The sequence below is a fragment of the Scatophagus argus genome, chromosome 15 (assembly GCF_020382885.2).
Source record: "Scatophagus argus isolate fScaArg1 chromosome 15, fScaArg1.pri, whole genome shotgun sequence".
NCBI classification, from domain to species: Eukaryota; Metazoa; Chordata; class Actinopteri; family Scatophagidae; genus Scatophagus; species Scatophagus argus.
In genome coordinates, this window is record NC_058507.1 from 19,153,836 (window position 1) to 19,176,086 (window position 22,251).

General features: G+C 39.7%; 2 protein-coding genes across 4 annotated transcripts; both read right to left on the reverse strand.

The window, feature by feature from the left end:
* Nucleotides 1-1,686: 1,686 nt before the first annotated feature.
* Nucleotides 1,687-5,015, reverse strand: LOC124072473 (potassium voltage-gated channel subfamily S member 3-like). The gene is made up of 2 exons (XM_046413928.1): nucleotides 4,799-5,015; nucleotides 1,687-3,960 (listed from the first exon to the last, which is right to left on the reverse strand). Exon 2 carries the CDS (start codon nucleotides 3,896-3,898, stop codon nucleotides 2,597-2,599), a length of 1,302 nt encoding a protein of 433 aa, XP_046269884.1. The 5' UTR covers nucleotides 3,899-3,960; nucleotides 4,799-5,015; the 3' UTR covers nucleotides 1,687-2,596.
* Nucleotides 5,016-6,033: 1,018 nt separating this feature from the next.
* wdr35 (WD repeat domain 35) lies at nucleotides 6,034-22,119 on the reverse strand. Of its 3 annotated transcripts, XM_046413489.1 has the most exons (29): nucleotides 21,921-22,119; nucleotides 21,689-21,759; nucleotides 21,461-21,578; nucleotides 20,704-20,775; nucleotides 20,470-20,562; nucleotides 20,252-20,380; nucleotides 19,963-20,096; nucleotides 19,456-19,621; nucleotides 19,218-19,363; nucleotides 18,868-18,993; nucleotides 18,505-18,690; nucleotides 18,206-18,241; nucleotides 18,039-18,099; nucleotides 16,962-17,106; nucleotides 16,438-16,507; nucleotides 15,994-16,047; nucleotides 15,776-15,885; nucleotides 15,412-15,631; nucleotides 15,242-15,322; nucleotides 14,860-14,996; nucleotides 12,061-12,264; nucleotides 11,738-11,884; nucleotides 11,139-11,271; nucleotides 10,869-10,979; nucleotides 9,620-9,784; nucleotides 9,255-9,395; nucleotides 8,999-9,155; nucleotides 7,831-8,071; nucleotides 6,034-7,389 (listed from the first exon to the last, which is right to left on the reverse strand). In XM_046413489.1, the coding sequence occupies exons 2-29, from the start codon at nucleotides 21,710-21,712 to the stop codon at nucleotides 7,239-7,241; spliced, it is 3,558 nt and encodes a 1,185-aa protein (XP_046269445.1). In that variant the 5' UTR covers nucleotides 21,713-21,759; nucleotides 21,921-22,119; the 3' UTR covers nucleotides 6,034-7,238. The 3 variants fall into 3 exon arrangements, with proteins under 3 accessions (XP_046269445.1, XP_046269444.1, XP_046269446.1); XM_046413488.1 differs by having other exon boundaries at nucleotides 21,689-22,119; XM_046413490.1 differs by lacking the exon at nucleotides 18,206-18,241 and having other exon boundaries at nucleotides 21,689-22,119.
* Nucleotides 22,120-22,251: the final 132 nt, after the last annotated feature.

Genomic DNA, 22,251 nt, shown 5'->3' on the forward strand with positions numbered 1-22,251 from the left:
CTCCTGATGAGTGTACAAATGTGTGTGAATGCTGCCATTATGTAAAGCACTGTGCTAAGACTAGTATGCAGTCCATTTAGTATTATTTACCATTAACAACATTGATTTCCCTACTCTGACAAGTCAAAGTGTCTGCTTTGAAAAAGGCACATTAAGTCATGCCAGAAAGAAGCAAGTAGAATGTCTTAATGTGTGCTAAAAGTTTAATAGGAAAATAAGACTTTGTCCACCTGAAACCAAATGAAAACTGAAATAAGAAAACAGTGCAGCATCATTGTAGACTACTGGTATGTGGTGTTTCTCTGAATTACATTTTATTTACTTTGAGTATTTCTACTTTTCATGCTTCAAGTACATTTTGCTATTACTTATATACTTTCACTGAAGAAAGGAGTGCAGTACTACTTTTACTCACACAATGGATCTGAATATGTGGGGATGGTAAAGGACTGGTCAAGTTGACATTATGAGGCAGCAAGAATTGTGATGATATTTAGTTAAAGGCATAAACAAAGAATATTCCCACCACCCAGCTCAAAACATGGAAGGTTTTGGAACAACATAGCAAATGTTTCATTTCCAGCTGCAAGGCTCTTCAAGGTTTATATGAATATATATATAAACCACCTGGATGTCCTTCACATGACCACAAAGATTGCTGACTTGTATAAAGGCCTATTTTATCTTGCAATTCTGTGACATCTGACAGCTGCAAAATACCATGAATACTGTATGTATCAGCTGCTACTGAGAACAGTCTGACTAAAGATCACTGCCTCACCACAGACAATACTGTGGAGGCCATGATTTTAATTAAAGCCTGACGCTTTTAAAAGTTTCTGCTGTCCTCAGTATTGGCATTCTTTAAAGGGCAACTCGGATATTTGGTGGGTTTTTATTGATCGGCACATTCTTATCTGTGGAAGAGATAACTGATAAACACACACACAGATATTGCTGATGGAGATAACTGTGGCAAAAAGGAGAACATTAAAACACAGCACGATTAAGTGCTTGCTTGCACACAGATTCAATGCAAATGTTAAATATAACCTGTAAACAGCTGAATGGAAGATATACGGTGTATTCTCCTCCATTAAAAGTCTCGTCACTTATTGTGGGATGAATTGTGAACTCAGCACATTGTGGGGATTTTTATTGAGTTTGACTGTTGTTGACCAAGGCACATTGATTAAGAACTCATCACACTGATGACCAAACAAACAGTAAGATGCCTCTCATCGGATTAAGCATTTAAAGCTTTTTGACACAAAATGCAACAGAGACACAAGAACAAGACACGTGGACTGCATCAGCATGGGAGGAATGGAGGAAAGCTTAGATTAAGGATGTGGATAAATGATGGACAAAGCTGCACCATATCTTGTAGTTCTAAAAACTTGCTATAAATGCAAGAATGAATGTGACTTACTGGTACGTCCTTATTGTCAAACTTTCATAATGCATTCACTGGCTTGAAAATGGGGTATTACTTGTGCTGTTTTGGCCATACTATAACTGACGCCAATAAAGTTAGAGGAGCAGTTTGAGATTTTGGCAAATTATTCGCTTTATGCTAAAGTTAGATGAGAAGATTAATACCACTCTCACATCTATATGTTAACCACATGGCTGGGGGCAGCAGGTTAGCTTCATATAAAGACTAGGAACAAGGAACAAGGAAAACTGATTGTTGCCAGCTTGTCCAATAGCAGCTCTGCTTCGTCACGTCCCGCAGCATTTTATACAGATGCATGAGTTACCATTTAACACCCATGTGCAACGTGGAAAGACTTCCCGCCACAAAGCCTTTTTAACAAGTGGTTCACGTGAAAGAAAAGCACTTGGTTTAGTTTAGGTACAACATTACCTGGTTAGGAAAATAACAATGATGGTTACACACAGGACACAAACCTCAGCCTCCTGGGCGAAGGTTGTGTGTGTGTGTGAGAACCTTAACTTAATCCCAACCTCCATCCCTCTTTTTTGCTTTGCATACTATGTCGGGTTGAGCAGTTGCTCCGATAGTCTCATATTAACCTGGAAGGGTTTACACTTAAATTCTGATCCATCTCATCCAGATGCTAAAGAAAACCTTCTTTGTCTGGATGAGATACTGAGGGACATGACAAAACATTTGACTCCTGGGGAATGGGACTGGGATGGCTAGCCCACCCACATAACAACAGCAACAAAATCCACATTCCAGCATCTGAACAGATTCTACTCATCTGGACACCAATTTGCTATCTTACACAGGGTTATGAGCCAGACTAGCTATCTAGAGTTTCCCCTGGTTGCCTCGGTAACCAGTCCTGGCTAAGAATAGTCTGTGCTGATTGGCAGTTTTGTTACCTTTGGATAACCATGTGCTGCTGCCAGCTCCATAGTTAGCACACAGATGTGCGAGTGGTATCAGTCTTTTTATTTAGCTCTATGAGCGATAGCAAATAAGCAAATTTCCCAAAATGTTGAACTAATCCTCAAAACCATAAACATATTTGTAATATTTTATAGCTTCTCATCAGTTGTGATGTGTGTTTTGATATTACATCCTGCTTCTCTTAAGAAAACTCCTGTTCTTGCTGGAGTGAGTTCACTTATTGCTGTTTCTAAGATCTAGGCGTCTTTGCCTCTGATAGAACTTGGAGAATTTATTGAAGATGTTAGTAATGGGCAGAGCCACAATCAAAAGCCCACAGATAATACACAGTGTCCCTATTATCTTCCCAGTAAGCGTAACAGGAAAGGTGTCCCCGTAACCCACTGTAGTCATGCTAATGGTGGCCCACCACCAGCCTACAGGTATTGTCTGCAGCATTGACTCTTGAGATTCTCTTTCTACAAAGTAAATGAGAGCAGAAAACATAGAAATGCCTACAGACAAGAAAAGCACAAGCTGGCCTACTTCATGGGAGCTGTGTTGCAGAGTAGCACCAAGAGAGCGTAGACCTGCTGAGTGGCGAGCCAGTTTTAGGATGCGAAACACCCGCATCAACCTCAAGATCTGCACCACTTTGCCAATATTCTCCAGGTCTGTGTTCTCACCTTCATCCAATACATCACAGGCCATTGTGACATAGAAGGGCATAACTGACAAAAAATCAATAATATTGAGGGGGTTATACAAGAACTTCCTGGCTGATGGTGCTACAGCCAAACGAAGAATAAATTCTGTGGAGAAATACAAAACACAGAAGTTCTCAAAGAAAGTCAGCGCTGGGTTTTCAATCTCCTTCTCATTGAGGTCCACTTGGTGGAAGTCCGGCATGCTGTGGATGCACATGGCAACAATAGAGACAATGACCACACTTAGAGATGCTACAGCCATCATTTTGGCCAAAATGGAGTAACCTGGATTCTCAAGTCGAATCCAAATATTCCTGCGGACATCTGCACACCAGGAACCTTCAAACAATTCTATGTCATCCTCCAAAGCTGACAGGTCCTCAACAGATGAGTCTGTGCTGTTGAGTTGCAGGTCATCGCTCCTCTGATCCCAACAACTACCTTCAGCAAGCATGGTCAGCTCATGGAATTTGTTGCTACAGCAGAAGTCTAGGTAGCGCTCCTTAATGCCCCAGTACTCAATCTCTTGAACAAAAGAGACTACACACAACCCGTCCACCAGATGGATTTTGCCTGTGAGGTAAAAGTTGAGAACATAGCAGAAAAAAAGTGGACTGCGATCAAAATAGAACTCCATTTCAGAAGGACTGAAGTCATCGCAGAGCTCCAGTATCGCTTCTTTGGAGCTGCAACACAGAAGCCGACCCAGACGTGTCTGCGGGAATCGTTTCAGAACGTTGTGCTCCATTCGTTGTTTGAAACCACCAACATTGACATTGATAAAGTAATCATCTGGGCTCGGGTGATGAAAAATCTGTCCATACACCATGATGGAGAAACTGCTAGGGGCTGTTCAGTTGTCTTTGCTGAAAATCTCAGAGGCTTTGCTGCCTGCACACAAAGACGCTGAAATTAGTACACTTCACCTTTTCTTGTATGTCATTTGATCACACTGAAGTGCATTACATCAGAGCTGTCAAGTATTATGTTGCATCTGGGTTTCTGTGACACCCTTTAATGCAAAGGTTAAATGACAGCATCACTCGCTGTGAAGTTTTTTTTTTTAATTCACAATGAAGACATAAGATGTTTCCATCAGGTTTAGGGAGTGTATAGTTCATCTTAAATTTGTATTTGTGGCTTATGTTACGCTTTACACATCATAACAATAGGCTTACTCTACACTTTTCTTTTGCAGAAAAATTAAAATTGCAGCAGAAATGAATACTAACAATAACAACTGGCTCATTAAACTGGTGGTTCAGAGAATAAAACTACAGTTGATGCAGTGATGATAACGTATTTTTTGATCAACAGATCTCTGTAAAAGCAAGTGTGACCAACATTTTACAAACCCTGTTTTGAGCAGTCGATATTCATGGGTGTCTCTCCGGCATGTAACTGTGAAGCGAGCAGCACCGTCTTACTTGTATTGTGTTACACTCTAGCGTTTCAAATTGCAGAGAAATGGCAAACCCAAGGTCAGATTTGACACGTTCTTACAACAATAAAAGTTGTCAGTGTTTTTTTTTGTTTTTTTTTTTAAAAAAACAACAAAAAAACATTGCGAGACATTAATGTAGAAAACTTAAGTGAAATAAAACAGACTTTGTGCAACAATTACAAGGACATTGAGAATCTTGCGTCAGCAGCAGCAAAAACATAACATTCACGTATCTCTTCATAGAGTCTGCTCCTCAGAGAGTGGAGGAAATTAAAAGTAGCGTACCTGGCCATGTGTTCCGGCGGCGCAGACGTGCCGGCGCTGGGTTACTGTGCTCGGTCCGGAGTGGAAACTGCCGTGTACAGTGTATTGCAGTGGTGTGGTGTTTCTGAGAGCAACGCAGGGCGGAACGCGGCTTCGGGCCCCCACCCCACCCCCACTGACAGGCTGTTAGATACAACACATTTAAACTTTTATGTGTGTCAGGGTGTCCAGGGTACTCCAGTTCGTGTGCCACATTTATGACTGTAAATATTTAATGCTTCTTTAAGACGAGTACACACATTAAATAGGCTATAAGTTGCTTTGTGTTTTCATCTTTTGGGGAATATGGGACATTTGGATTTGATTTGTTGATAACTATAATAACAAAGTAAAATTAATTCAATATTCAGTGAACACAGCAGAGGGTGATATAAGGTATAATAAATATAAAATAACTTTAATAAATAAATAACTTAAAATACTAAAATAATGATGTGATTTTTGCTGGATTCTGTACGCAACAAGCATGTTCTTTAAACATCCAGAGGATACAATTTGTAGGCTAGAGCATCTCTGTAGACCAGAATGCTTCATTTATAATGGAATATTGTGATACATTCTACACCTGCAGCTCCTGCGTGTGGATTTTACACATGGTCATAGTGCAGTTTTGATAATATTTTGATTAACTGTCCAACCCTAGTTGCAAAGACAAAAAATAGCATAAAACAGCCTGTAGTACAGTGTATGAACCCTTGCAAGTGGATCATTCCCACAAAGTTTGAGATTATACACCTGTAGTTGCTTGATGCAGAATTTGATGATGATAGCAGCAGAGGGAAGTTTAAAAGTGTTCAAGGAAGCGTGACAAGTTTTAGTGCTATTGTATGGCCAAGGAAAGCGGTGTGAAACTGTGTGGTTTGTGATGCGCCACATTGCAACCTGGCCACCTTAAGACAGCACCAAAAGATTCAGCATTGTTCAAAAACTCAGGAGCTGTTGGAGAACCAGACATCCACATTAAATTATGCATTTATTTCATTCTGGACATGGAAATATAATTCAGATAATTCATATGAAAACCTAAAAACAGAATCAAGGCTGGTTATACAAAGTGTATAATATAACCAGATGATTCAAATGATTTATCAGCACAATTAAAGTGTCATGCTGCAATAGTACTGATCAAACAGTAATTCCTTATTTAAGAGTTAAAAAATCATAATGACCCAGCCAATACTAAAAAAAAAAAAAAAAAAAAAATTAGCCCATGTAAGACAATTAAGACAAATCAAGCTGAGCTGACGCATGAAAACACTACTAGTACTATAAACGTCATGAATATCACTTCTTACAGCAATGCATACTAAATCACAGAGAATATCCTTCACACATAAATTGAAAACGTTTATCCAATGTTTGTAATGCTGTAGTCTACCCACTTATGCCTTTTACTGACAGCAGATGGCAGGAGAAGATTTTTGCCAGAGACAAGAGCAACTCCAATACAGACTTCAGCGGTGGAGCCATGAGAACATGCTTTCATATTGAATTTCCTGGTGCTGTTTCCTGTAACCATGAGTGTTGTCTGAATTACTTACCATGCAGTCAATGTTGATGATCGAGATTATTTATATTATTTGAATTAAGGCAAACATTTTTGTCTTGATGCAGCAATGTAAAATTCCATCCTGTCGCATGTCAAGAGTTAAAGCACAATAGAAGCAGTGTGTCCGTGTGAACTGTGCCCTCAGTATATACCACACAGAGAGCACAGAGCGTACCCCACTTAAAGAGCTATTTCATCTGGTTGAACGCACCTAAGAGTTCCAGCATAGATTCTCATTTGTAAAGCCTGATTTCCAGACGATGTAAACATGGTGTGGGTACTGATTGTCAGTTTCCAACTGGAGTAGTTGCTGATAATGGTTTGAAAGACTGTCCTTTAGGGAACAGTGTTTTCACCGTCATGTACAGTGGGACGAAGAATGCAGCACAACATTAAAAAGGTCAGAAAATAAAATCCAATCGATACATTTTAAATTGTTGTATTTAATGTGATGGTTTATTCACGGCTTACTTCCATATATAAAAATAGTTTACAAAGTAGTTATATTTATTCATGTATTTTACAACGTCAAAGATAAAAGAAATCCATTTAACTAAATTATTAAAGACATATAAATTGAAGTTAACTGAACATGTATTTTGCTATGTTTTGCCTCTTGATAGCACATATGACAGTTTCAGTTGCGGTGCTTGTTCTGTTAGCGTCTTTATAGCTGCCTATTTAAGTACCAAACGCAAAAAGCAAAATTGGTTCAAGAAATGTTGAAACCAAGTGCACCCGTTTCCACAGGTAAATACTACATGTTCCAGATATATGTGGGCTAAAGTACATTACGCTGATTTGAAATGTGGCTTTTCCTCCAAAAATGAAGTTTTCTTAAGAAACTGAGCTTCATGCTACAGAACTGTGACACAGCGGGCAGAAGTTATATTTGCGGATCTCATTCTCAAGAGCACAGTGTTTACACGCACTGCACATCCAGAACTGGTACTCCTGGATCGGTAGACCTGTCACAATGCAGGTGGGTAATTTTCCTTCCGCTCTAAAAGGAAAGAGACAGAATTAGTAAGTCAGAGAATACTGTGATGTAATAGTTTGCATTTTAGGGATGAAAGCGTACCCCACATGTCCATAGTCCTTGTCTATATAGCTCTGTTTGGCACACCTGACACAAACTGTGGAGTTGCTGTATACAAATCGTCCAAATATCCATTTTAAGGTTAAAAGAAAAAAAAATACATTTCTACACTTCTGTTTTGACAGCAAGTAACAAGTACTGATCATTTTAAATTTTGCTGTAAAAATGAACTGCTTGAGTATTTTCTGTGTTTTGCTGGAAACTTTTAAAGAACTTTTTTTTTAATAAGTTAAAAAGAAAAAGAACAAAAACAGTTTACAGATCATATTTCACAACAGAAAAGCACAAAGAATACTGGTTTGTATTTCAACACTAGTTTTTGAAGTCAGTTTTACGCAAACTCACCCCTCTGATGATCCGTCCAGCTCCAGCGGGCGGCTGTCCTTTGGGGTGTGCTTGGTGAAGATCTCCAGGGCCAGATCCTCATAAAGCTGCCTCTGCTCTGGGCCCAGACTGTCTAAGGACTCCAGCTTGATGAAAGCCTGTGAGCATGTGCCGAAGGCCCGATTGGCTGTGGCACAAATGGCGAGCAGAGAGTAGATCTCCACCACTGGGATGACGTCCTCATACTCACGCAGGTGAAGGGCTTTAAAAAAACAGAAGGAAATAGTGAAGAGTTAGGCCTCCACTCTGTTTGGCTGTAATGATTATAGGAAACTAACAGCATATGAATGTTTTCTGAGGTAATTCCCTTCCATGGTTGAGCTGAACAGTTTGCATTCAGCTCAGATGTTATCAAGTGTGGTGTAAACCATGACAAAATGTGTGTCTGTTGGCCTCACACGCGAGATAAAGTCAGTTTTGCATAGGTTGTGTTTTTAATGGTTGAGTAGAAATAAACTATGCAAACACTGAGTCAAAACACTGCTTACAGTAAACTCTCTGAAGATCAACATGAGTTCATTGTCTCAGAAATGGAAGTGACGTTGGATTAAATTTAAGCAACGTCTAATATTCTCCTAAAAGGCTTGATAATGATACTGAGCTTTGCAATAGTGAACTGCAGAAGCTCAGTCCATTTTGATTGAAATTTATGGGACTGCTAGGAGACATGATGACCACAGTAATTAAAAAGGAAACACAGTTTTTAAAGTTAAGCATTGTATGTGCCATGTACAATATTGTGGGAGTGGAACAGAAGTCTGAGTAATGATGCTTTAACTGAAACATCCTCAGCTTTAAGCTCATCCACATTCTTTCTCTACTTTTACTAGTTTGTATATCTAGTAAGGAGATTGACATAATGATTCGGTATTGTCCTACCTGTTCACACACAAATTATACTAAGGTATCTAATATAATTTCATAAACAGAACATCAGAAAAAATTCTACTTAAAGAAAGTGTGCAGAGACAACCTGGGTAATTTCGACTTCAGTTTTCCAAATAAATATGGAAAACATGAAAATAACCTAATAAGTAGCAGTCCAAAAAGAGGAAAGGCACAATACTAAATAACAACAGTTCATAAACTGAATGCCTGCCTGCAGTGAAGTGTGTGTGTGATTTAGAACCTGTGCGCAAGGCGTTCTCCATGTAGCCTTCATATAGCTGCCTCTGAGCGAGCAGAAAGAAGTGATACGCCTCGGCTCCACGCCATGGGTTGTCCACAATACGATTATCTAGAGAGGTTGCGTCTTCCTCGAGCAGCCCGGCAAGTGCAAATGTTGCCTGATTACAGCAAATGTAGCATCAGCACAGCATAATGTTAAGTATCTGACCCTTTATGGTATAAATACTGTATGTAGAAAGCATAGTGTAACATATTACCTCAGACTTCTTCCCTTTGGCTTTGCTCTGCTGTGACGTCTTCACCTGCTCGTGGTAATTCTCAACAAGACGGGCTGCCAGCACATAGAGCTTCTTCACCCGCAGCGGTCGGGTTCTTTTCTCCGCCTCTTCATCTGCTATCTGTAACAGGACACAATAATATATATATTTATAAATTAGCTTCGTCATTTCCTAGTATCTTAGCTATTCCACAACATAAAAAATGGCCTGCAATGAGAAGGTCCCAGGTGTGATTCAACTTTATTCATATTATTATTCCTGATCTATTTATTTGAATGTAGAAGCCAAATATTTTTTTTTTAATGAAGTTACTCAAAAGAAATGAGCATGAAATGTAAACCTACCTTAAACATGAGTTTGGCTGCATCAAGAAAATGGTGCGCTTTCCGATAAAGTTCAACCGCCTCTAGAGTTTTGTTCTTCTCAAGCAGATGTGAAGCATATTTGGAAAGGAGAGATTTAATCTCCTTCATGTTGTGGGTCCTGGTGAGTTCCACGGCTTTGTTCCACTGTAAAAAAAAAAAAAAACAACAACTTTCTTTGAAAAGCAAAATTACAGCATTACTATGTCAGATTCATGTGACAGATACCATAACTACAAATGTAACCATCCATTTTCTATACCGCTTATCCGTCAGGGTCGCGGGGGAGCTGGAGCCTATCCCAGCTGACTACGGGCGAGAGGCGGGGTTCACCCTGGACTGGTCGCCAGTCAGTCGCAGGGCCAACACACAAAGACAAACAACCACACACTCTCACACTCACACCTAGGGGCAATTTAGAGTAGCCAATTAACCTAATGTGCATGTTTTTGGTATTGTGGGAGGAAGCCGGAGTACCCGGAGAAAACCCACGCAGGCACAGGGAGAACATGTAAACTCCACATAGAAGGGCCCAGACCGGGATTCGAACCTGGAACCCTCTTGCTATGAGGCGACAGTGCTAACCACTGCACCACCGTGCCGCCCAGAAATGTAACCTTTACTTAAATTAAGCCTTTCTGAAAAAACCCATAGCTGCATATTTTCCTTACAGTCAAAGCACAGCAGTTAGATAGCATGAAAAGCCACTGTATTTTTAAAATACTCCAGGGATGAGCCAACAGGGAGGTTAAGAGGAAACAGTCAAAGTGAGAGCCTGTTCATTTCATTGTCGAAAACACAGCATTAACGCAGCAGGATGAGCTGCTGAGAAGGGAGGAAGCTGGGACTGATAACAACTTGTCCTTTGGAATTAACACAGGGTCAATTACAGCACAAATTTAACATCAAACTAAAGTCAGCTGTGGCCTTTTGTGTATCAAGTACACCAGCTGCAGCTTATATTACTTGAAAAGTTTTTCTTTTTTTCAGTCCAAGCCTGAACAAAGAACTGTTAAAGCAACTCTTGAGCTAAATGTTAAAATCAGCACTGAAAGAGTGTAGTTTGAGAGCAGCATTCACACTCAAGAGCTAAATATCACTCAGGAAGAAGATGTGAGTGGGAGGACGGCGTGTGCCACAGTGTCTGCTGTGGTCCAAAGCAGTCAAACTTTGTATGTCTTCAAAGTGTCACTCAGAAACTGGCGGCACAGGCTCTCTGTCTGTCTCTCACCTGGTTCAGATGGACACAAGTGTCGACAGCAGCTTTGGGCTGGTTGCACTTCAAGTAGGCGTTCACAGCCTGTTCACACATACCCACAGTGGCAAACATCTGTCCAATCTCCTGCAATGTAGAGATGGGGAATGGGAATTCGCATAGAGGATAAACACTAGACTTGGTTTTATTTATAGGTACAGGATGACTGATGTCTGAAACGCCAACATTAAGGCCAAGGAGAATGTGTAAGAGTTCTTTTTGGTTAAACCAGAACACATGGCTCACCGGTAAAAGTTTATGATTCTCCGGCAACACAGTAGTCAGCCTTTCAAGGCCATCATAGTCCTCTAACATGTAGTAGCATTCTGCCAGCCTCTCCTGGTTACGACCTTGAAGATAGTACTGCACTGCATTAACCCTTGGGGGGAAAAAAGAACATTTAAGTTTAATACCTATTGTTTTCTTTGGTCTTAAAGGATGGGTTCACCTGTTTTCATACCTGTCTTGGAACAACTGTTACAGGCCCATAGATGCATTGACAAAGTTATTGGCAGTTGCGCTAATTCATGCTGTTCACACTGACTGTGATGAGGTCCTGTCCAAATGCTATATCATTTTAAGAGATGGGGAACAAAACCCACAGTTCTGTATAAAAATACATTCCAAAGCTGGAGCTGGAGCTAATATGAGATCTCAGCACGAGAAGTTAATCAAATCAGATGTATCACAATGCAGAACTGTTGCTTCTGAAATATTCACACTGTATTGCATATTATGAATAAACTTAATATAGTGTGGGTATACATTGCTTGTATACCGAAGACACACATACACTGAACAAGCAGAGAAAGAAAGGGTAAACAAGTTTCAGCAAGTTTCAATACCACTTCTGTCTGTCAGCAAAATAGTCTCCAACTGCATTGTATGCCTGTTCCAGCAGAGCATCATCACAGTCGCCAGAGCCAGTTTTGAGCAGCTGGAGCACCCTGAACCAGTCTCCCAGCTTGATCCTAAGGCTGATGGCAAGATCCCTAAAAGGAAATAAAACATCCCCTGGTAATCCCGCCTGACAAACAGGTGGCACGAGTTTACACACACATTAAAAAACACAGACTGAGCAAAAGCAAAGGCAAACAAGGCCCAAATCGAACAGTGGAGGTTTTTATGTCACCATTAAATATGTCCCAACAAATATGGATAAATATACCTGCGATCCATATCCAGGTACATCCGCTCAGCTTCCTCAAAGCTGCCGAAGTAAGCTGCCACCTCTGCCTGCTTCATGGGCTCGCTCTGCAGGTTGCCCAGGCGCTTGACAAACTCAATGCCCTGGTAGTCTTTGCAGCGGACGAAGGCCTTTTCAGCCATCTTCAGATCCAGTTTCTGGAGGGCTGCCTCAGCCAGCAGACGCCTGACAGGTTCATAACAAAGAGAGGGGTGAGATAGCTACTATCACCAGAGGGGTTGCATGCCATGATGTCCATGCATAAATCCCAGTGGAATCCTGGTGGAATCTTAGATCACATACATGTAATTTTCTATCATACATATTTTCTATCTTTGTAGGGCCTTACAAATCAGAATATGATGCTCTTTGAACTTGTGTTGACTAAAATGCAAGGTCATGGCAGATGGCCACCCACATTGAGTCGGGGTCTGCTCCGAGGTTTCTGATTTTTAAAAGAAAGTTTTTCCTCGCCACTGTCACCAAGTGCTTGCTCATGGGGATTTTGTTGGGTCTCTCTAAAAATCAAATTAAAGAGTTTCGTGTAAAACCTGCTCAAACTGGAAAATGTCATGAGACAACTTTTGTTGTGATTTGACACTAAATAAATAAATTGAATTGAACTGAAATGAATTAAAAGCTAGGAAAGTGTTTGTGCCATCAGTGATGTTAGAGTGAGCTGGAAACATAACTCCTTGGAGAGCTGTCTGATAAAGACATGACCATATCTCGTAAAGCACAGCTATAACCCTTCATACTGACGGATAACATCCTGCAGTTGTTTTCAATATAGATAATAAGTAGAGTAGAGGTTACTTGCCACATTTGAAATGATAACTACATCAAATGTGTGCAAATACTATCCTATGACTAAGACTGGAACTGGCTCCTATAGGAAGGGCCTTTATTTCATATTGCCAGATTTTGAGGGATGCTGCAAGAACTGACACATCAGCCAGAGAACACACATAAGCTAGAGCAATCACACTGCTACTTCAGAAGACTTTCCATAAATCTCTCATACTCTGTTATGCTCCTCCCACATCAGCACACAGTAGTATGTATAGTGGTGACAAAACCAGAGTCTTAAATTCTTGACTCACCGGTCAAGTTGACTGGTAGATAAAGAAATCCACCGGCCAAGCAACAGCAAAACTGTTGGGCCTGACTAGTATTTATTTATTAAGAAATGTTGCAATAAAGCAACTTCAAAATGATCACAGATGTACATGGGCATCTTTTGTATAAGAATACTGCTCACAACAATTTTATTCAATTATTATAGAATTTAAAAAATCTGCTTGTAGAAATTAATCCAGTATTGTTCGGATTTTAGGAAAGGAAGGAAGGAAAATAAAAAAGAAATCAAAATTTTCTTGTTTGAAGTTGCGGGAAACAAGGCACTTGACACCAAAAAGCAGTAAAAACTTCTTTTCATTTACTTCATTTACCAGTGTGTTGGATAGTCAAAGGAGAAATGCATCCACATTTGGCATTTGGCAGACATTCATTTCAGATTCTGCTCACAATAAAGTTCAAATGTCTTTTTTTCTTTTTGTAAAACACAAGGAATTTAGAAAAATTGCTTTAAAGAATCGAATGCTGAATTGTACTTGTATCATTGCATAGAAATAATGATTCAATAAGAAAAGCTGCCCGAGAAGAGATGTTTTTGTTTCATCCAACAAACAAACACTGGCAGAAAAAGAAATGGATAGCCTGAGTATGAGAAGAGATGGACAACGTGGCTACAGAAAAACAAATTCCACTAACATAACCTTAAAGGACACGACAGATCAGTGCCAAAAAATGAGAAAAAAACAACTCAACTCTTTTGATCAGATCTTCCAAACTTGTACTACAAATCAAAAAACCTAACTTAGACTTATTGCCTTATTTTTGTAGTGGAGCAACAACCAGTGTAAGCAGCATTTTGACTCTGACTTTGAGCATTTCCTGACTTTCCTGACCTGCACCTGCAGCACGTGTGCCTTTACACACCCGCACAACTGAAATACAGCACTTAAACTTAAACCCTGAATTCAATTATCTATACACGACTAGACCTATGTTACACATTGAACTGAGTTGTGTAGTTACAGTATCCCAAATGTTTCCAACAACATTTAAACCCAGATATAACTGGAGTTTTGTTCAAGCTAACAGTGTGTTTCATTTGGTTCCTTGATGCTGTAACTTTCAGGAGAGTCAAACAGTGAAGAAGGAAATTAGTGAACATGGCCTAAACCTAATGTGAATAAGACATTGAATATTACCTCCTCCACGAACATTTCTGACTGGGTCACATCAGACTGATTTTGATCTGCAGTGGTAGTTGTTAACAAAGACGACAACAACTCCCATAACCCCACACTACTTAAGTTTTTTGTTTTATTTTGACTGAGAGGCCCTGCATTGCAAAAATTACTGTAAATGACTGTAAAGGGGGCAGCCGTGGCCTAGAGATTGGAGAAGCGGCTTGGGTTGCTGGTTCGCTTCCCCCACCGGACGGGCTGGAAAAATTTGAGTGTGGTGGAGTGGTAATGTCCCCACCCTCCTTAGCCGGCCCTTGAGCAAGGCACTTAACCCCCAATATATGCTCCCTGGGCGCTTGGTGCAGCCCACTGCTCCTGTGTGTTTCACTGCATGTTGCATGTGTGTGTGTTTCAACCAGTGATGGGTTAAATGCAGAGAAGTAATTTCCCAGCTTTGGATTAATAAAGTAACTCAGAGCCATGTTTTATGCTGGATCAAAAGTAGAGATCAAAATTTTACATTTACCAGAGTCTTGGGTGAGGATTGTCTTCAATGAACAACGAGGCATCGTCAATCCCCACTTTTTCAATCAATGCACGACTGTCTCTCAGAGAGCGGATTTCAAAGTTGATGAGGTTGTCTTTGTTAGGCCTTTCGGGATCCTGTTGAGCAATATTCCATAATTGAGTGTTTAGTTAAATCAACAGATACAAACTACATTTTGAAGTACTTTCGAGGTATAATAAAGTTCTAGTTATGAGAAAAGCTTCTTCTTCCATCTGCTTTAGGATACTTTAGATACAAAATAAACCCAGCAGTTTGATCTATAAAGTAAGTATGATGAATAAGCATACGTGGTCATGATTGTGTCAGAATTTCTCAGCTTCTCAATGGCATTTTCTTTTACCTTCATGATTTCATCAAGCAGGACAGATTTGATTTCCAGGTCTTCAAAGTTGCAAATGTATCCAGACGTCTGGATTGGTTCCTGTTTTTTAACACACATTATTACTTGATGTTTATTTAGCAACAATAAGACAACGCAGCTTACCATCATACAAACACCTTAAAACTCACCTCTGGGTCTAGGTTCCTGAAGACGTACATCCTGGTCTTCTCCATCATGGCAAATAGATCGGGATTGTCATTTGCCCACTTCATGTCCCAAACATCCTTACGCTCAAACTTGGATGGATCTCCTGCAGACGACTGATTTCCTGTGAGGTCGTCTGTGGAGGCACGGACTTCCAGGTCCAACAAAGTCAGCACTCCAGCGATGTCGATTATGGCCAGACGACTAAGGAAAAGAATCATTACATTTCAGGTGGCAGCACTGCAAATGCAAACTTAAAAAAAATTAAACAGCTTTTAAATATGACAGACTGAGTTTGAGCTGGTTAACAACAGCAACGACTTTAATCATAACATCATTGATGCTTGCCTGGAATTGCAGTTCAGTGACAGATAGTAGGCTCTGTTGTTCAAAGTATATTTCTGGGTGAGAACAACATTTGGAAGGGTGTATCTATGGATAGTGCCAGACTCACGACCCTGTAAGCACACAGATACCCAAACGCTCAGTCTTTAATTTACACGGTGTATTTCATTTTATTGCATGGTTAAAATTTGTATAATAAAAACAGGCACAGATGTACATACCACTATTAGGGTCTTATCGGTTGCTGTAATACAGCAAATGGGATCTCGAGTTGCCTGAACAAGAGCAAAAATATAAAGATGAACTGTTACAATTCATTCTGTTTATCTGTGGAACAAAATGATTCTATATTCTCATTAATTTTATTCCTTTGAGAAATAATAGCGTATTAGAAATAAAATTATTATTAGCGCTAGTTTAATGCTTATTTATTCAATTTTATACAGGAAGTTTAACATTTCAGAGGTTTCAGTGAACTGAACCCTGTGAAAAAAGGCTGCACTTACAGGGGTGGAGAGATAAAATTCTAATTTAACATCTTACTTTTAAATTATGCAGTATTAAAGTGGCTCAGAAGTGTCTTTGTAGAAAGTTCATTTTTGATATTGCACTGTAAGGTGGATGTTACGAAGCTTGTGCAACTTGAGAGGTAAAACATCTCTTACCGTGAAGGCTTTTGCAAAATCTGGACCACTGTCATTGGCTCCAGACGGAGTGCTGTCAATGTGGTAGACCCTAGAAAGGTAGGAAGTGAGAACAAATGAGAACGAGCCAGAGACAGCCAGACTGACAAACAGCTGTTCTTTCCACTGACGTGAACTGTGATCCAGGTGCTATGGGAGCCCTGGCAGAACATTAGGTCATGCTCAGCCTGTCTGGAACCTCAGCGGCATTTGATTCAAATGAATGAATCCTTTTCACAACACTGGCAGTACCAACACCCTACACTGACAGTGAGCCAGTGATTCCAAGGTTTCTTCCACTGACTCACACAACCGCTTTGTGGTTATCTTGCCTCCCTGTAACTTTCCATGATCTGCTTGATGTGTACTGTAAGTTCTAACGTGGGTGTTCTATTCTGTCCCCACCCACTACCTGGCTTTGTTAACTACAGTCCTTATGATTTCCAGTCAAGATGTGGCTCCATTACACTGTAAATGATATGCCAGTGTCTGAAGCAAACACTCACCTCTCTCTTCCCTCCTTCTTAGTTCTTGTCACTTGGTTGATCTCCAAAGCAGTTAATTTTTTTGCCACTCTGTACTGCCACAAGTAGAAAGCCTCTTTGGATGCAGCAATCACATGAGTCTTGGTCATGGTGACAAACAGCGGATCTGACCAAGCGTAAAAGTAACAAACTTAATTACAAAGATGAACGTCAGTGTAGAGTGTATGTAATGTTTTGTCAGTTTGGAACAACTTAGTCAATTTACAACACAACACAACGTGTGTGTGTGTGTGTGTGTGCGCATTGACATTCTGGCATTACATTACAATGTGTGTATGTATGTATATGTATGTGTGTGTGTGTGTGTGTGTGTGTGTGCGTGTGTTGACATTCTGGCATTACATTATAAACACATACAACCGTGCGTTACCAGTGTCACCAACTCAAAGGATTTCTGAGTTTTTTGTTTGTTCTTGTTGATCTCAGATCATAGAATTTGAGCACGTACACGTTAATAGTACTCAGGTATTTAATTTTTATTTGGTTGGTGAAAAGTTACATAAATACCATAACTATAAAAAATTATATTGAAAACACTGGCAAATTAATGTTTTTAATGTCTGAAATTTTGAACAAAAAACAATTAGGTGCATTATTTTTTTCTGTGTGGATGAATACAATGAAATAACAGTGTGTTCGCAATCAGAATAGTCTGGCAAAAAAGGTCTCATAAGGCCATAAGAGAGCTCCAAAAGGCATTCACTGGAACTCACTCTCTAATTATTTACCAAGATGGGATTTCTGGATCGCATTCGAGGCACTGAGATTTTAAAGTGTCTAAGTTTGAACTTCTCAGCAAACATTCAGCCCTGTCAAACAGAGACAAAATGCTGAATTTATTTATTTATTTATTATAATTTATGAAATATGAAGACACCCAGCGCTCGCAGTCTATTTGCTATAGGATGCTGTGGGTCTATGAAACATGCAACTACTAAATGTTTAGTAGATGGTAGAATGTAAGAAAATTAGTTTTAAGGACGAGCTTACTAGTGGCCTTGCAAGATTAATATTTCTCACTTGACCGTATGAGCTTACCAATGTCAATGTATTTTGAGTCCAGAGGAGTCCCAATGGAGTTGCACAGAATCAGGACATACTGAAAAACACACAACAATATAACATTAGTCTACAGGTCAATTTATGATTCTTTAGCAGAACAGACAGACCTCATTTTGAGTTTGTGGTTTTAATTTGTATATTACCCTTGCATGAGTCCCAGACTCTAACTCAGCATCCTCCTGGGTGGCAATGAATTGGAAAAACAGCAGGCAAGACAGCAAATAAACATTTGTGATTCCTACTATTAAAGTTCACTGTATATCCTCCATTCTAAGAGTTAGAACAGATCATTCAAAAGAAATGATTAAGCTTGTCTGTGAGTCATACAGCATGTAACTATCAAGTCAACCTGCAGTGTTTTATAAATTATAACAAGTTTTGTTCTTTTTTGTACCCTTTCACTGTTGTCATGTTAGGACATATAATGTAGAGGTGTCTGTACCTGAGGCTGGGTGTCATCTGCCTTGCTGGCAAGGATGCAGAAGTCCCCTGAGGTAGTGACAGACATCAAGCTCTTGACATATTTGACAAACTTCTCGTTGTTTTTGGTGTCCCAGAACACCACGCAGTACTCCTGGCGCTCTGGCTTTGTGTAGGCATAGACCACTGTGCTGCAACAGTAGCCCCACTGTTAAGAGATTAAAAAAAAAACAGCTGGTGAGATTCACCATGGCTAGTGTTGCAAACATAATCATGCTAGATTAAATATGGTTTTTAGCTTGTGGACAAGTGTCTTCAAGAATTGTTTCTTCTGTAAAGACTTCAAGTAAAAGCAAACAACAAAGCCACAAGTGCTGGCATTTACCTTGTAGTCTGGTCTTATGTTGGCAAAGTAGATGTAAGAGTCCACAGCCAGGCCAATACGCAGCCCTCCTCCCTCCCAGGCAACTCCTGTCATCTGCTTCCCAGGAACCTTTAGAGTTCTCAAATGCTGTTTAAACACAGAGAAGATGTGTAAAAAATAAAATTCATCCTGTCTTGGAGTGCAAAGCACATAACATATTGTATTCTTCTCAGTCCTTTATATATAAGTTATTCTGCTGTTTGTTCCCATACATGATACGCACAGGAAAAATGCATGGTAGTGCACTGCTTATGCCTGATCTTCATACATGAAACTTTGTGTAAGTAAGAAGACAAAATTTTCACCCTAACCTCTCCGAATGGTGTGTAGAACTGCACAACATTGAATTCTTTCTCCAGATTTGAGGCTCTCAGAGAGCCCGCCACTGCCAGAACACTGCCACAATGATTCCACTGGATACTGACCACATTCATCAGGGTGTCAATACACACAGGATCTAATAAACAATGACGACAGCATAGCTAATCATTGCTGGTAAACATTTCATTCACATGTGAGCAGAATAATATACGGCATTTTTTTCCTTACTTTCATCATTCTCGTAACGCATGATCTGGCATCTTCCATTGTCAAAACAGATAGCAAGGCATGGACAGTCTGGTTCGATGTAACCCCCAGTTCCCGCGTACCAATGGATACCAGCTATACTGACAGCTCCAGTAGCATTGGTGAGACAGCTGATGGTCATTTTCATCTGAAACATAACAGAGACCATAAAAAAATCAACATGTGCTAAGAAACTGCAAGCCTATGATAGGATTTAATAAGCCTGAAAGAAAGGCAGAATCACTTTCAGGCATATGAAACCAGACATATGAAACCACGATCTCTGAGTCACCAAAGTCTTACAGTAAAGGGCATTAGAAAATCTAGTTATTTCTGGATGATTAACAAGACAATATCCCACCATAAAAAGCTTTAAAGAGGTTCCCTCACCTATGAAAATACCAAATGTATGTTAACACTTCTTCCACAGACTGAATTCAGTACTGAGATTAACCGACATTTCTATTTAATTTAAGCTTATAAACTCACTATGAAGTTTCCTTGATTGTCATAGATTTGTACTTCCCCGTTGGCCATGCCAAAGAGAAGGATCTTGCTGTCAGGAGACCATGCCACATGAGCAAGCTGATTTCCCTTTAGCTCCTTTCCCCAAATGCGATTTCCTAAACAAACAAATAAAGGGGGGCATTTATCCCACAGTACATATTTGTAATTATTTCCTTAGTATACGAACAAGCATGGAGGCTTAGTGATTTTATGTTTATCTGGCTGTGATTTATTGCTGTTTATTTGATTTTTAGCAGTTACAATATTTTACCATCTACAGATCCAACAATGACCGCTCCATCTTCATACACAATGCAGATTTTCTGACCGTCAGCATTCCAACTCATGCTCCTCACCACCGATTTGTTCCGGTTGTTGATCATCTCCTCATACCATGCACCTTTGGAAGAGGCGAAGCCAAACAGCTATAAAAGCCAAATCTATTACATATTTATACATACATATATATATATATATATTAGCTTTTACCTTTGTACAGCATCCATACAATGATGAGTCCATTCTGATCACTGGTCGTCAGCTTTTCATACTGTTCATTCCATGTGACTACTTGTACTGCGCCTGCAAGTGTTGTAAACATTAGATGTCAGGTAATGTTCCTATGACTCCACATCCTCACAGGACTGTGTCTTTCATTTTGTGGACACTGTTTCTAACACAGAATGATAAAAACATAGTTGGCAAATATCGAATATAACTTACCACTGTGTCCTTCTAGAGTCTGGTTCATCGACAAATTACTGGGTGCTGCAAGACCTTTAAGTTTGGCATCGTCTGTTGACAAAGCAGTAAAAGAGATCAGTTTCAGGACTGCAACAGTTTTTCTTATTTCTTTCACTTTACCAGTGGTGGGCTTATTTGTTTGTTTAACAATATAATGACATAAAAGTGACTCTGTCCAACAGATGAAGTGGACTGGGTGGTACCATTTGTACGGCCTTGTGTGACTGGACACTGAGGTACCAAAACACAGACAAAAACTCATGAAGTTTCAGAACATTTCTTACACAATGTGTAAGAGGCATCGTTTCAAAAATCCTGAAATCTCATTCACATGGGCATTACATAACAACTTTAACTGTTGCAGATAAACTTTAATACTCTGAAGCAAAGTAACAGCAGTAAATAAATACACAGCCAGCCAGCCAGCATCAGAGTATGGTTAAACAACAATGGACAACTTTTACAGATGTGTGTGATTTGATCTTGGGCTACACTGTATTTGTACATTAATATCAATATTATTAAAATTATCATTATTATTATTATTATAATAATTATTATTATTATCAGTATTATTATTAGTTGTAGTAGTAGTAGTATGCCATTTAAATGTTTAAAATCAAGTCATACCAGTCTTAGAAACTAAATTGCAGATTTAGGGGCAGCTAGAAATAGCCTGAACTTATGAGAGCTTACCAGGACTGGGCAGGCTGTTAGCTCCATCCCTTGAACTTACCTGTCTGAGTTTCAAGCTTTAGAACTCTAAGAAGACCATCGTCTCCTCCGCAGGCAATGAAGCCTTGATCTTTGTTCCAGGAGACACATTTTAAATGGATATTGTTGGGTATGGCAATCTATAAAACATGGAAAGCCACACTGTTAAAGCCCTATGTGGTGACTGACTTGTTGATTTGTGGTTATATAGATAAAGATGACAGAGCATAAGAGGGCCTTAGGCACTCACCTTCTTGCTGAGGTAGATAAACATGGTGGTGGTGACAACGTTACACACCTCTGTCAGTCCGAAATGAATTCCTTACAGTGCAGATAAACGAGTTTATGCGAGAAGACATTAACTAAAGCGAATTCGCAAACTAAACTAATAAAGTCAGCTAATTTTCCCAACCTAACTAGCTACATGCGGCCTCAAGCTCGTAAAGGTAACGTTAGCCTGTACCGTTAGCTTTGCTAGTTTCCTGCGTAAAACGACACTGTTGCCCAGTACCAAAGACGCTTAACATTAAAAGCAGACTGATAAATTAAAAGACCGAATTAGATTATACCGAATAACGTTAGCAAATGTTTTGAGAAAAGTGTCAAACTCTTAGTTGCTTTACAGTCTCCTGTACTTAGAGGATGTGGCTTCCTTTGGTCTCCCGTGGTAACCGTAAACCGGAAGAGTTGTGTTTGGGGTCTTTGTGGTAATTGTAGTTTTTCTCGTTCGCGCTTCGATAGCATCATTTCTTTGTAGATTCGACCTGTATGTTTTGGACCCCCAACAAAATGGGCCGTTAATTTGGTTTGTAT